General features: G+C 37.8%; 1 protein-coding gene across 5 annotated transcripts in view; it reads right to left on the bottom strand.

The window, feature by feature from the left end:
* Positions 1-14,995, bottom strand: part of LOC129769306 (RNA-binding protein Musashi homolog Rbp6) — a 1,713,766-nt gene that overhangs the window by 225,449 nt on the left and 1,473,322 nt on the right. For all 5 annotated transcript variants that reach the window (XM_055771465.1, XM_055771464.1, XM_055771461.1 and 2 more), the window contains one exon: positions 1,105-1,153. In XM_055771465.1, coding sequence (XP_055627440.1) covers positions 1,105-1,153 — 49 coding nt within the window. The remainder of the gene's footprint in view (positions 1-1,104; positions 1,154-14,995) is intronic.

Below are 14,995 nucleotides of genomic sequence, written 5' to 3'. Positions count from 1 at the left end.
ACAAAAAGAAAAAAAAATATTCTCAACAAGCTATGTGGCATTCTGCTAAACATAGTGTTAGACTCAAAAAACACAAGTGGCACTATTATCTGCGATGAGAAAACCATCGAAACTTGAGTGGTATTTAAACCTAGAATGTTTTTGGGAACTTTGAAATCATATAAGCTGATTTTTTCCGCATAATGCTTTTCGGCCCTTGATTCAAATCACCGATTGAATTTTTGAGTTGAAAACTATAAAAAACAAACTACCCGTAGTTTGTGTACCAGCAGCTACCAAAAACAAACCCTTCGGTATAATTTTAAGTAATCACAAATCGATTTGTGTGAAATCTTAAAGAACGAGCTTCTCGAGCTTTTTCTGAGGTTCCACGTTCCTGTCCGCGTGACAGTCAGCAATAACCAGTCTTCAGCAAACATACACAGCGCTGCGCTTGAGTTTAATTTAAACGTATAAACACGTATTCTCTCTGCACAAAGTTTATAAACACGACAGCGCAAAGTGTACCCGGCGCAGAATTGAGTTACTAAACATCTCTTCTCAGTTGTGTGATGCGCGCCTCATTCTATACACACGCACACATATACATCAAATCCTAGCGTCCGCTTTGTCTTCCTAAAAAAATAAAAAAAAAATATAAAATAAAGCATAAAAACAACAGCGCGTCTCCATACGAAGCGTGAAGAAAAATATATCAACAGAGAGAGCAATGCAGATTCAAGCGCGCAGTATAGAAATACGGCGCAGAATTCAGCGCAAACTCAGCTCAAAACTGGACGCAAAAACGGCGCTGACACCAAAACATTTCATCTGTGTTCCCAGAGCGCATGTGTGCACAAGAAGTGGGAGTTCAACTGGGTACAAAAGTCTTGTTGCGCATCAGCACCGAGTTGCATTCTGAAAACTGGCAATAACACAATTGTACCGCCATTCTTTTCATCTTTTTCGCTTTGTGAGACGGTGTAAATCCCTTGGGCAAACCTTCTCAATTGCTATTGCCACTGCCGCCGATGTCACCGTCACTGCGACCGCCCCTGGTAGCGGCAGTCTAATGGATCAATTTCCTGGCGCACTTGCCGTAACAAGGCATCAGCTGGGACTTACCTCTGTGTCGGTTGGTTTGTTTGTCGAACATAAGCATAGCATCCTCAATCTGTAAGAAAAGCGGAAAGAGAGACAAAAGTTATTCAAACAGTCCAACGATGACATACGGGATACATAAAGAGAAAGGAAGGTTAGAACAAGAGGTCAAAGCTTGTCGACACTAAGTTGTTACATTCCATCTCCCCGCCCGAAACCCGGTGGGATGTGTCCGGCGCAGGTAAGCATACCATAAATTTTCTAGATGTTCAACTGCGTCGAACTGCGCGAGTGGCACCCGAGGAGTGGTCAGTTTTCATGAAAATATGAGAGCTTTGATTCATGGTAGCATCTTTCCCCCCTCCCTCCGCAGGAACCGGTCTATCTTGGCCGTGAGAGGCCCGAGGCCAAGACATGGCGCAGCCAAGGGTAAGAAACTTTCCACATTTTACACCCAAAGCGATGAGCAGCAGACGCAACGGACAGCAATAGTTCTGACATATTCTCGCTTCTCCATGGCCGAGTTTGGGATTATGAACTTTAACCCACCCGCCCAGCGCACCGCAGCCCGCGCGGATCCCACTTCTCTAAGATCATCATAAAATTCACACAGCGAAAAAAAAAACTGGTGGCTTCAGCACAATTCACTCCCATGGCTCGGCAGAGCAGCTACTCTTGTGCGGATGGCGGCGATGCTTCTCGTTGCACTTGAGTTTTATTACGAGTTTGCTGATCTCAACCATATTTTCGCGAGCTCCATATACCCCCGTCTCGCGCCACTTTCCACACCCCTCCCCGTTTACAACCCTTAACCCTTTGGTGTGTGCGAGAAGAGAAAGAAAAAAAATACGAATCTGTCTGATGCTTGTTATATTCTGCTCTGCTTGCTTAATGCACCGCGATAGATGAGTGTTATTCCATTCGCTCGCCGCCAGCAGGAGATTTTCCACCGGGTACGGAAAAGTTTCACCCAGTTGCGGCGAAACCGAACGAGCTGGAATGAATTTTCACGGCGCTTGAACCGATGCTACACCGCGACAAGCGCCAGCGAGAGTCGAGAGTGACTCTTTCGGTGGTTCCGGTGGTTCGGCGATTGCTTCACACCCTGTTGCGCACCAAGTGTCGAAAAGTTTCCCCAAAAGCGGTTTCCTCCGGGAGTCACCGCGTATATGGCATACTGGACGAATGCAACGAGAGACCCCACCGGACTCCCGATTAAGACGTCAGACATCAGAAGACGTGTCTGTTGACAGAGTGTTACTCCTGGAGACGGAAGCCGAATCAAATAATCTATGTAGTTCCAATACGTTCGGAAGCTGGTCAGTGGAGCGTTGCCACCTCCATTCAGCCAGCGCACGCTTGTAAAGTAGTCCGCCGAAGTGATTTCACAAATAATAAAAGTTTTCTAATTATGCGAAAATGACGATCAACTAAAAACATCTTTAAACACATTCGGTGCAAGTTTTCAGCTCGGAACCTCCCTTCCTCCTAGGGGGGGGGTTGTCGAACTTTTCTGGCCGACCAACGAGTGGAGAGTAGAAGAAGAAGAAGAAGAAGAAGAAGAAGAAGTGTGGACAAAACTTCCCTGTTAGCATTTTCCGGTGGGCCAAACCAGTGAACCGAAAAACCCCAGCAATGGGGGATTTCCTTGGCCACATACACATACACATCCTCACACTCTCGGTGTAGCCAAGCGGGGTAGAACTTTCGTTTTTGAAGTGGTGGCTTCGGTTTCTCGGGACGCAGGAAAGAATGCTTCACCACGCGCCGTATCCCGTATCCACCCTGTCTTTAAAACACAATAATTATACAACCCATGAGAAAAGAAGGTAGCACCGGGGCTTCCAGATAATCTTTAAATTAAAATACTTTTTATTCGCTTCCGAGAGCGCCTTTTGGCACCGAGTGAACGCAGGAACGGAGTTCCTGCAAATGTTGCAAAAAGTTTCCTCCCAAGAAGAGCGGTAATAATTACCCACTCGTTGTACCTTCCGATTTCGGTGTATTGCGGTGAGACTGCGAGACAAATATCCACCAGGGTAGAGCAAGCAGCTCCTTCGTCGGCAGCCAAAACCGATTGAATCGGAAAAGTTAGCTCATCTCCGGTAAAAGCATCCCGCGCCGAGGTTGCCAAGGGGGGCCACAAGGGAAACAGGGAGCAGGGAGGCTGAGAAAATCCACTTAGCGAAAGCGCAAGCGGGGCCGAACGGAATCATGCCCTCCGGGGAGCGAAGCAACCGTAGGTACTTTCCGTTTTTATCGAGATGCAGTCTTCGACGGTGTGCCCTCCCATACACACCCACACATTCCGTTTCTTTGTGAGTGGGGAGCGGGGGGGCAAAACACGAAGTGCTCACGGGCTCCAATTCGGGAGAAAATCGCTCCGAAGACGAACCCGAAAGTGTCTTATAGATAATATTATTTACTAACAAGAATTTCTGCTTCCCTCCAGAGGGGGTAGACCACCCCCTTCCTTGGGGGAGTGGTGGTAAGCGAAGAAAGACCAAACACGCGACCGGAGGATGGGTTGGTATGGAAGCGATTTGCGTGTCTTTCGGAAGGTGCATTATTGTATCTTTTTCCCCCCTCACCCGATTTTCCGCATACTTGCATGACTGCAGTAGCAAACCTCGGTCCAAATCTCGGCACTCCCTAATGGAATGCTGATTTCTTTTACCCTTGGGTCGGTTATTGATTGTTGCGAGCGGTCCAACGTTAATCAGTAAGGGAGGAGGATGTGGTCGAAAAATTGTTAGTAATGCATTTTTCAAGGTGAGTTTTCAGTAGTTCGAGGGATGAAAGAATGGATTGGATTCATTGGAGGTTTTATGAACTTATGGTTTGGACATGAGATTACTCATTGAAGGTTCAGAAAACTTTTTTCTTCAATCGCCAGACTATAAATAATTAGATGAATCTCATTTTGTCACATTGAAAAGCATTGTCCAGAGTTTGATTGAGCAGTTTTGGCAAAAATTGCTAATTACAAACTCCTGTAGACGGACACAACAACAACTATAATTAATCAACGATTTTCGACACCAAATTTTCTTCGATTCAACCTTCTTTGGTATGCTATTTGTTTGGATGAACCCTCTGTCATCACCTTATTCATCATCACCACCCATACAACATGACCTGATTTGACATCAATCCAGACTTTAAAGTTGTTTAAATTTGAGGTTTTTTTGGAAAACCAAAAACACAATTTTTTTTGAAAGCCCAGATGTTGATGGATATCAACATCTGGGCTTTCAAAAAAAATTGTGTTAAGCCAAATATCTTAAAATTGCATGAAACGTCGAGGTTTATTGTTTTTTGAAGAAAAACTATTTTTGGTCATAAATTGATTTCTTTGGTATTCGGTTGTTTTTCCGTCTGAAAAGTTGACAACAAAATTATTTTACTTCTTATTTTTGTTAACGTAATACTATGTTGAACAGGAAGGTTATAAGGGGTGAAAACAAAAGCTAATACCTGACATATGACGAGATGATGGAAGAATTGGAATGCTTATAACTAGACTATTTTTTTAATAATCAGAGAGATGTATGTATCCTATCGACTGTAATTTTTTTCATGCGTCTATTTCAATAAATAATATTATATTTTTTTGTGAACAAACTTTCGAAATAAACAAAAATTGAGTGGTTATATTCGAGATACGACCGCAAAGGACCTAGGACTACGTAACCTTTTGTTTTATCCCAACAGTTTATTTTTTTATTAGGTTCATTTAGCAATTCAGCTGTAACAGAGCCGAATTCATTCGTGTACATTTTTCATTTTAAGATAACTTTTGTTGTATATTACACTTTTACCATCTTGAGGCGTAAGAGTATCGCTATCTATTGATAGACATTTGTTTTATCTATAACACAGTAGCCGTTTAGCCGTAAGTGAATTCCTATTCAATCGATGCACATCACATGTCGCCTTTTTCGGCGTAAGAATATTGCTATTGTTCGAATGTTCACAGTTGGGCTATTCACAGCGGGACTCTTGATATGAGGCTTCCGTTGTTGCGTAATTAATAGTGCCAACTACCGATGCAGCAGACCGAAAATGTGAGCGATAAGGGACTGGGATTACCGTTACATGATGATTGTTGCGTGGACATAGTAGCTAGAATAACACACAAAGATGGTCAGTTGAGGGGCCCTGAGTTATGAGCTCGTGATCGTTCGCTTAGTAGTGGACACGCAACCAATTAAGCCACGAAAACCCCTTTTTTTATCTTTTTTTTTTTGAAATTTGTTGGTTTACCATTTCAGATATTATTTGCGAATACGTTCAAATTTCATAAATATCTCTTTAGTAAAAAGTTCCGGGGACTATGAAAAGGTTTAATGGCTTGCGTGGTTTTGTAGAATCATTTCGAGAAGCAACGATTCTTTCTTGCTTTTGCGAGAACAATACACTAATTGGTCATATGTCGCAATTTGTTTCTTTATATCAATGCACGCATTTCACTGAGTATTTAACGAGAGGTATCTTCCGTGCATCGCCATTCAACAAGCATCCAACACGCGTCTAACAGATGTACACAGTTGCAGTGATAAAATGAAACATCGCGAGAATGACCGTTTATTAGAAATCGTTTCTCGACTCTCGATCAAAACCGTCAACAAAGCTAGGAGCTTGTTGCATCAGAAAAGAACCGATGCGCACGAGAGCGACCTATAATCATTTGCACTTTTCCCTTTTTTTCGCCTGCTTTGCCATGGCTCGGATGGTTGTGTTAATTGCTACGCCAGATGCACTTCAAGTGAAATATTCGCTAGCGTTCACAGCTCGAGGGGAAACATAAAACACAAACGAGAAAGATTCTGAGAATTTTCCTCAGAGGAGATGCAATAATTATACGCTAGCGACAGCTTACTTACTATGCAAGGGTGGAGTTTACTTCGCAAATATTCTCTTATCGCTATCCCCTTTCGTTGTTTCTATTCTAGCGGCTGTATAAGTTGCTCGTTATTGACAGCTCTGTTCGGGGAAGCACACAAATGGACAGACAAATGTATGGGGAAATGGGAATGCTTCCAATTTTCATCAATTTAAACCATATACAGACTGTGGGATTGTAATGTATTGCATATCAAACAAATCTTAGAAAAATAGTTATTAACGTTAACTTTATTTCATAAAAACGTGACCTGTTTTCTGATTTGTCACCCTTAATGTAAGAGGTAGTCCTACGTCAAAAATATGTCAATTATTATCTAAACAAGAATCCCACAATCAGTGCTCTTCAAATCGTGTAATCTAAATTACCTTTACCGATGTTATATAGAATTGATAATAATAAGCTACACAACATAATATGCGTTTGCTGCGGCAAACCGTCAGCTGATGTTTTCTCGCCGTGTGGTTCGATCGCGTTCGAATAATTTGAAGTTTTTGTGGTTATATCAAAGATACGAAGGAAAAGCGGATCATTTGCAACATTAACATTCCTTCAAATAAAATGTATTAGTTATCTAGCTAGCGACTAGATGGCAACGGCGACGAGGCACTTAAATGGTATCTCTCAAGGCCGATCATTAGAGCTGGCGTTAGTTTTCTAAGGAAGCCCTTTTCAAGACTAGTGGGCAAATGAACCGTGAGTAAGTTTAACATGCGCGCAAAATCGTAACTTATATACTCACAGACTATTCATGTCTCTGTAATATTACTATTGTGTATTTTTAGGCGTTATTGGTATTTATTGAAAGAAAAAGATATAATAGAATGAAAGAACTCTTCATTCATATTTTTTCTTCGGCTTCATTCAGTTTTAATAGTCATTTTATTTGTGTGCTCCCGTGGCCGAGTGATTAGCGTCCGAACATTATCATGCCGGAGGTTCGGGTTCGATTCTCGTTCTGGCCGGGAGATTTTTCGTCAAACAAATTTTCCTCCGACCTGCACTGTGGTCACGCGTATTCTAGAACTTGCCACTCTAGAATACATTCAAGACGTATTATTTGGCATAGAAATCTCAACTAAGTAGTACTAATAAAAATGACGCAAGTAACTTACGTTGAGAAGGCAAAAGTTCTACTGGGAACGTTAATGCCATCCAAGAGTCTGTCAGACCTATGCGCGAGTATAGGAAGGTTAAAGGAAACAAAAACATCACTCACAGTTATGCAGTCTTCAGTCATCCAGTTAGCGACCGAACTGCAGCAAGGCTTTCCAAATGATCTTTCATAAGACCGAGAGTTTAGTTTATGTTATTCAATCAGAACTTTTCCAAGGTTAGAGTCGAATGAACAGAGAAAGTTTGGAGCTACTAAAATTCAAAACATCACCATCACAAAAAATTTTGGCGGTCTTCGTAGCCAAATGTGTTGCGTGTCCGTTTACGATCGAGGGTGCAATCCTAGGGTTCTCCATTGACGATCTTCTAAGAATGGCCTTTTTCAAGACTGGAGTCAGAATGTTCTGTGTAGTTCTGAATGTAGATTAAAAACTATATGGGAAACAATTCTATATGGAAAAAACAATTCAATCAATTTCTTCAGCTATATTTCATTTCATTCTTAAGTAACACCAAAAGTGAAGAACGAATTCAAAGAAATAATTCAACAATACTGGACACCATCCTTTATTTCTGAGGCAGGACTATAGAGGTGTAGGGTTGGGGAACAAGGAATGTAGTATTTCTGATCGAAATTTTACGCTTTATTTAACATACTTAAAATTATCCAATTTAAGTCAAATATGCGCCGTTTTGTTCGCAAACAGTTAGCACAGTTAGCACAAATCGAGACCGCATAGCCGATAAGCGGAATATAAACATCCGAATCACCATCCAGCTGCATCATCATCAACAATCACAACTTATCGGACCACCCGGAGACCAAGAATAAACAATCAACCGTTCACAAGAATCGATATCAGCATCGCGCTGATGCCATGAATAAACATTCCCACATTCAAGATATTGTAAACACAAATCATTGATATATATAAGCAGGGACAATGAATGTAAGGATAGAGTTAAATTTGAATAGTGAATAGATGCACATCGTGTGCTCGAAAAGAAGAAATTGTTTTTTTTAAGTAAAGTTTAGTGTTTAAGATTAACTGGCGCCCGAATAGGGACCTTGCCAAGTGAAAGTAGTGCCAAGGAAGTGAGACAAGTGAAGTGATAGGGTGAACGATAGAGTTACCACCCACACTATCCGAAAAAAATATCCGAACGCACGAAGCCTCTCTGGACCGCAGGACCTCTGCAGCCGTGTGGAAGAGCCCCTCAGTAGCCACAACAGTTAGGAGCTCGCTTGTGGACCGAACAGGAATTTGCCGCCACACTGGGAAGGAAGGAAGACACTTCAAGGATCCCGACCAACCAGTCTCGCTGAACCCGCCAGCGGTTGGATAAATCAAAAGGTGATAATAGGACATCGAGACAAAAGTACTGGACACGCGCACCGAAGCTTTTCGAGACGTCACTGAAAGAGGATTGACATCCGAAAGTACGTTGTTCCGCAGTCTTGTGGTGTTCCCACAAGATGTTCAGGATTTACATGTAAGTACTAAAAACAAAAACAGAAATATCACAAAGTGAAATAAAGTGAATAATTTAACAAAGATTCAAATACAAGTAGTGCAAATAATTGTATAATTCCAAAATATAGTGTGACAATTAATTAATTAAATAAAATAACAAAACAATTAATTTCAGAAAAAAATAAAGGTAATTTCCAAAATATTCATTGAAAATAATCATATTATTTAAAAAAAATATATATATATACTAATTCTTTTTCAGGTAAGGTTAAAATTTTTTGATAATTTTCCAACAATATTTTTAGGATAAAACTTTTTGTGAAACAAATATTTTTAAAACAAACATTTATTTTTATATTAAACAATTTTTTTCAGGTTAAAATAAACATTTATTTTATCAACATTTTTTAACATTTAATAATTTTTTTAAACTGGATAACCTGCTAAAAGCATTTAATCAATTAAAAATAAATAATATGGAACAATTCGACGTTAACCAACTACTGAGCAGGATTGCCGCTCTGGAAGCCGCTTCCGCTCCACAAAATATTCCTGATTACAGTGATCCACCCCTATTTTTCACAAAACAAGACGGTTCTCCCGTAAACCCAGATACTTTTGAGAAAATTCCCGATTTAGTCAAAGACTTGCCAATATTCACAGGCGATCCAAGTGAATTAAATAACTGGATCAGTGATGTTGACAGTCTAATCCAATTATATAATACTACTGCAAACCATAGTGTTGAATTGCAAAATAAATTCCACATGGTATGCAAAACTATCAGACGGAAAATTAGAGGAGAAGCAAATGACGCTTTAGTCGCTTCTAACATTGGTATCAACTGGACGATGATCAAGAAAACACTTGTCACTTATTATGGTGAAAAGCGTGATCTTGAAACACTCGATTATCAATTAATGACCGTACAACAAAGAGGAAACTCTTTAGAAATTTATTACGACGAAGTAAACAGATTGCTATCACTAATAGCAAATCAAATCAAAACAGATCACAGATTTAGTCACCCAGAAGCTTCAAAAGCTTTAATAGAATCTTACAATAAAAAGGCAATAGATGCATTCATAAGAGGGCTTGATGGAGACATTTATAAATTCATCCGAAATTATGAACCAACTTCTTTAGCAAGTGCATACAGTTATTGTATCGCATTCCAAAACGTAGAATGCAGAAAAATGCTAACTAAACCAAAACATTTTGAACATACAGCAGCACCCAGAAATTTAATTCCAATTAATCCTCTAAAATTACCACCACGTATGTTAAAACCAAATCCCATTCAAAATTTCAGAAATCACAATTTCAAACCCCAGCCCTTTATTAATAACAACAATAATTTTAGGCCCCCATTTCAATGGAATGCTCCAAAACCAAATTTCCAACAATTTCCGCAACATTCCTTTCAACCAAAACCACAATTACCTCCCAGAAATCCTTTCCGACAACCTCCACCAGAACCTATGGAAGTAGATCCATCCATTAGGACTAGACAAATAAATTACGGCAATAGACCTCAAAATACAACTCAGGTAAACCCAATGAAGAGACCAAGACTCTTCAACATTAAAACCGGCCAATATGAAGATCCCCAAAATTTCGTTGAAATTAATCCCAATGATCACGATTATCCATGCATAGATAACGAATATAATGAAGAGGAACAAACCGAAGAATCATCTCAATATGAACGATATATGAAAACAATTGACACACAAGAACGGGAAACACCTGAAGAAGAAGACATAGAAAAAGCAGAACTAAATTTTTTAGATTAAAATCTGCCCTACCATACTTTCTTTATTTTGGTAAGGCAAAAGAACCACTAAAAATTCTAATTGACACAGGATCAAACAAAAATTTCATTCACCCTCGATACGCAAGTATCAGCCACAAAATAAAAAAACCTTTTTATGTATCTTCAGTAGGCGGAGATATAAAAATTAATAAATATTCCAGCGGAAAATTATTCAAACCATATTCTAATGTTTTGATTAAATTCTTTCATTTAAATGAATTAAAATCTTTTGATGCAATCATAGGACACGACACATTAAAAGAATTGAAAGCAGTAATAGATACTTCAAATGAAAAATTAATTTTAGAAAACAAATTCATTATTCCTCTACTCCAATACAAACTACAGGAAATCAACAAAATAAATATTCGAGATGATCACCTAGACAAGCAACAAAAAGACAGACTCGGAAAAGTTTTAAAAGATTTTCAAGATTTATTTCAACCTCCGGATGAAAAATTACCATTTACTACAAAGGTCAAAGCCGATATCAGAACTACTGACGAAAATGCAGTCTATAGCAAAACTTATCCTTATCCTCAAGCTTTAAAATCTGAAGTTAATAAACAATTAGAAAAACTTTTACATGATGGAATTATTAGACCATCACGATCCCCTTACAACTCACCAGTTTGGATAGTACCAAAGAAACAGGATGCTTCTAAAGAAAAGAAATACAGAATGGTTATAGATTACCGAAAATTAAATTCAAAAACAATTAGTGACAGATATCCAATTCCGGATACATCCACAGTCCTATCTAACTTAGGAGAAAACAAATTTTTTACCACATTGGATTTGGCATCAGGATTTCATCAAATCCCAATGTCTGAAAAAGATATAGAAAAAACAGCTTTTTCAGTTAATAATGGAAAATATGAATTCATTCGTTTACCCTTTGGCTTAAAAAATGCACCAGCAATCTTCCAAAGAGTAATGGATGACGTTTTAAGAGAACACTTAGGAAAAATATGTCATGTCTATATAGATGACATCATAATATTCGGTAAAACACTTGATGAACATTTGAAAAATTTAAGAACAATTTTGGAAACATTAAGAGAAGCTAATTTCAAAATTCAACCTGACAAATCAGAATTTTTAAGGACCGAAGTCGAATTTCTTGGCTTTATTGTTTCAAAAGAAGGTCTAAAACCAAACGATAAGAAGGTTGAATGTATTCGTAAATACCCTGAACCAAAAACTCTGAAAGATTTACGCGCATTTCTAGGACTGTCTGGATATTATAGACGTTTTGTAAGAGATTATGCTAAAATCGCAAAACCCCTTACAAAACTTTTAAGAGGGGAGGATGGCCATCGCCAAATTCTGAAAAATCAGTCAAAAAACACAATCATCAATCTAGATGATGATGCACGAAATTCATTTAATACTCTTAAAGAAATTTTATCTTCTAAAGACGTTTTAACATTTCCAGATTTTGAAAAAACCTTCATTCTCACCACAGACGCATCAGATAAAGCAATAGGAGCAGTGTTATCACAGCAATTCCAGGACGGCGAACGACCAATAACATTTATTTCTCGAACTCTTTCCAGGACCGAAGAAAACTACGCAACAAACGAAAAAGAGATGCTTGGAGTCGTATGGGCTCTTCACAACTTAAGGAATTTTATCTACGGAGCAAAACTAAAAATTTACACAGATCATCTCCCACTCACATTCACATTATCACCCAAAAACAATAATGCAAAGCTAAAACGATGGAAAGCTTTCCTTGAGGAACATGATTATGAAATGTTCTATAAACCAGGGAAATCCAACGTAGTAGCTGACGCACTTTCACGCATCCAAATAAATTCATTAACCCCTACTCAACATTCGGCAGAAGAAGATGACAGTTCCTATATACCCTCAACTGAGGCTCCCATTAACGTTTTTCGGAACCAATTAATTTTTCAGATTGGGCCTAATTCATCCTATGAATTTAATGTTCTTTTTGAAAAATACAACAGACACACTTTTGTTGAACCAAATTTTGATATAAACTTTCTAAAGGACAAACTACAACAATTTCTCAACCCAGGAATATTGAACGGAATTATGACAGATGAACGAACCATGGGAATTATACAAGAAATTTATAAAACAAACTATAATTCAAAAATTTTGAAAGTGAGATTTTCGCAAACAAAAGTAGAAGATATTCAAGATGAAGAACAACAGTTAGAAACAATCAAGGATGTGCATAATTTCGCTCATCGGAATGCAAAGGAAAACTCACTTCAACTCATAAAGAAATACTTTTTCCCAGGAATACATAAACTTTTCCAGAAATATATAAGAACTTGTGAAATTTGCAAAATGGAAAAATATGAACGACAACCTCAGAAATTTATCCCCGTAAGAACTCCAATCCCTAATTATCCTGGCGAGATCATACATCTCGATATATTTTGTTACAATGCCAATTTCCTTTTTATATCCTCACTTGACAAATTTTCAAAATATCTCAAAATGAAACCAATTAAGTCAAAGGCCATTTCTGATGTAAAGAATGTTCTTTTGGAATTATTATATGATTGGGACTTGCCCGCATTAATTGTAATAGATAATGAAAGTTCTTTTATATCAAATGTCGTAGAACAAAACATTATAAATTTAGGTGTCAAAATCTTCAAAACCCCTGTTAATCATTCTGAAACCAATGGCCAAGTAGAAAGATGTCACTCTACAATACGAGAAATAGCTAGATGTGTTAAAGCATTAAATCCAGATATGCCAATTACTACTCTCATTCAAGAAGCAACTCATAAATACAATAACACAATACATTCATTTATTAACAAAACACCAAAAAATATTTATATAGGAGAAAGTAGAGATAATGCGTCCTATGAAGAAATAGCAAGAAGTCGAGACAAAAATAATGAAAAAATATTAAAATTATACAAAAACAAAGAAGAAAAAATTATTCCAAAAGCTTATCAAACATACGAACCCAATAGCTATGCATATGAAAAAACAAATACTCACAATAAACGTAAGAGTCGATACAACATTATAAAAATAAAAGAAGATCACAATACATACATTATAGATTCCAATAATCGAAAAATCCATAAATGTAATTTACGAAAGAATACAAGCGAATAAAAACATTTTTCGTTTCTTTACAGACTCGCCCTCTGCGCGTCTCAAGTACTGGCAGGAATTCAAATACACGACCTTACAAATAACCCACTCGCAATTGTACCACTAGGAAAAGCAAAAATAAAAATAGGACACATACGCATTGTACATCCTATTGATTTAATTCAAATTGGCAATACAATTTTCAATGTTAATAGTGACATACAGAATAATCCTTCAAATAATCCATTGTATGAATTAATCCAAATCAAAAATTATAAGTTATATGAAACATTTATGAAAATCAAACCATTTGTAAACAGAAGAAAAAGGTGGGATACAATCGGAACAGTTTGGAAATGGATCGCCGGCAGCCCAGATGCAGAAGATCTCCGAATCATCAATCACTCCATGAACGCCCTGATAACCATGAACAACAAGCAGTTATTCATCAACGAAGCTATCGACAAACGAATCCAAGAAATAACAGACATAACCAATCAAGTACTAAAGATCGAGAATGAAAGAACAAAAAACCATTCCCTCGAAATTAATCAATTGATAATTCTCTCCAACATAGACTCATTACAAAATCAGGTAGAAACATTAGAAGAAGCAATTCTAATGGCCAAACACGGAATCCCTAGTAGCAAACTACTATCGATAAAAGATTTTACAAAAATTGCAACCTTTCTACAAAACCACGATATTCACATAACTTCCTTCGAAGAATTATTAACACAAGCCAAAGCACAAGTAATGCTGAATAATACGCACATTATCTATATGCTAAAGATTCCACAAGTATCAACTGAAACATTTGAATACGACTACATTGACTCAATAATCAAGTCAATGAAACGCATTTTATTGAACAAAAATTACATTATCAGAAATCAAACAAATGTTTACGAATTGAATCAACCTTGTGAAGAGCAAGATGACTATTTCTTATGCGATAATTCTCAAATAGAACATGCAAATGAATGCATATATAAACTTACTACAGGGAAACATTCAAATTGCACCTTTGAAAAGGTATATTCAAAGGGACTCGTAAAACGAATCAACGATGCAACAATTTTGATCAATGACGCTGGTGCAGAAGTCTCATCAAATTGTACCAATTCCAGTCAACCCCTATATGGATCGTTTTTAATACAATTCAGCCAATGCAATCTTCATATCAACGGCGAACAATATTCCAATTATGAAACAACTATTCCTGCAAAAACATATGATCCTACCACTGGACTTCGTGTTAACGAAATTCATATCATAGACGCACCACCTGTGGAATACCTTCAGAATTTAACCCTTGAACATCGCGAAAAATTGGAACTATTAAACCTGCAAAATCATTCCTTGAGTTGGAAACTCAATATCTTTGGATCATTTGGACTATCAACAATAATTCTAATCGCAAGCACATTTGCAATTCTTCGATTCCTTTCCAGATGTAAACAAAAGGCCAACATAACAGTCCACTTCGACAAAAACGCTGAGACC

The sequence above is a fragment of the Toxorhynchites rutilus genome, chromosome 2 (genome assembly GCF_029784135.1).
Source record: "Toxorhynchites rutilus septentrionalis strain SRP chromosome 2, ASM2978413v1, whole genome shotgun sequence".
Classification (NCBI taxonomy): Eukaryota; Metazoa; Arthropoda; class Insecta; order Diptera; family Culicidae; genus Toxorhynchites; species Toxorhynchites rutilus.
Note: the sequence above shows the minus strand (reverse complement) of the source record. Positions and strands in the feature narration are given on the sequence as shown.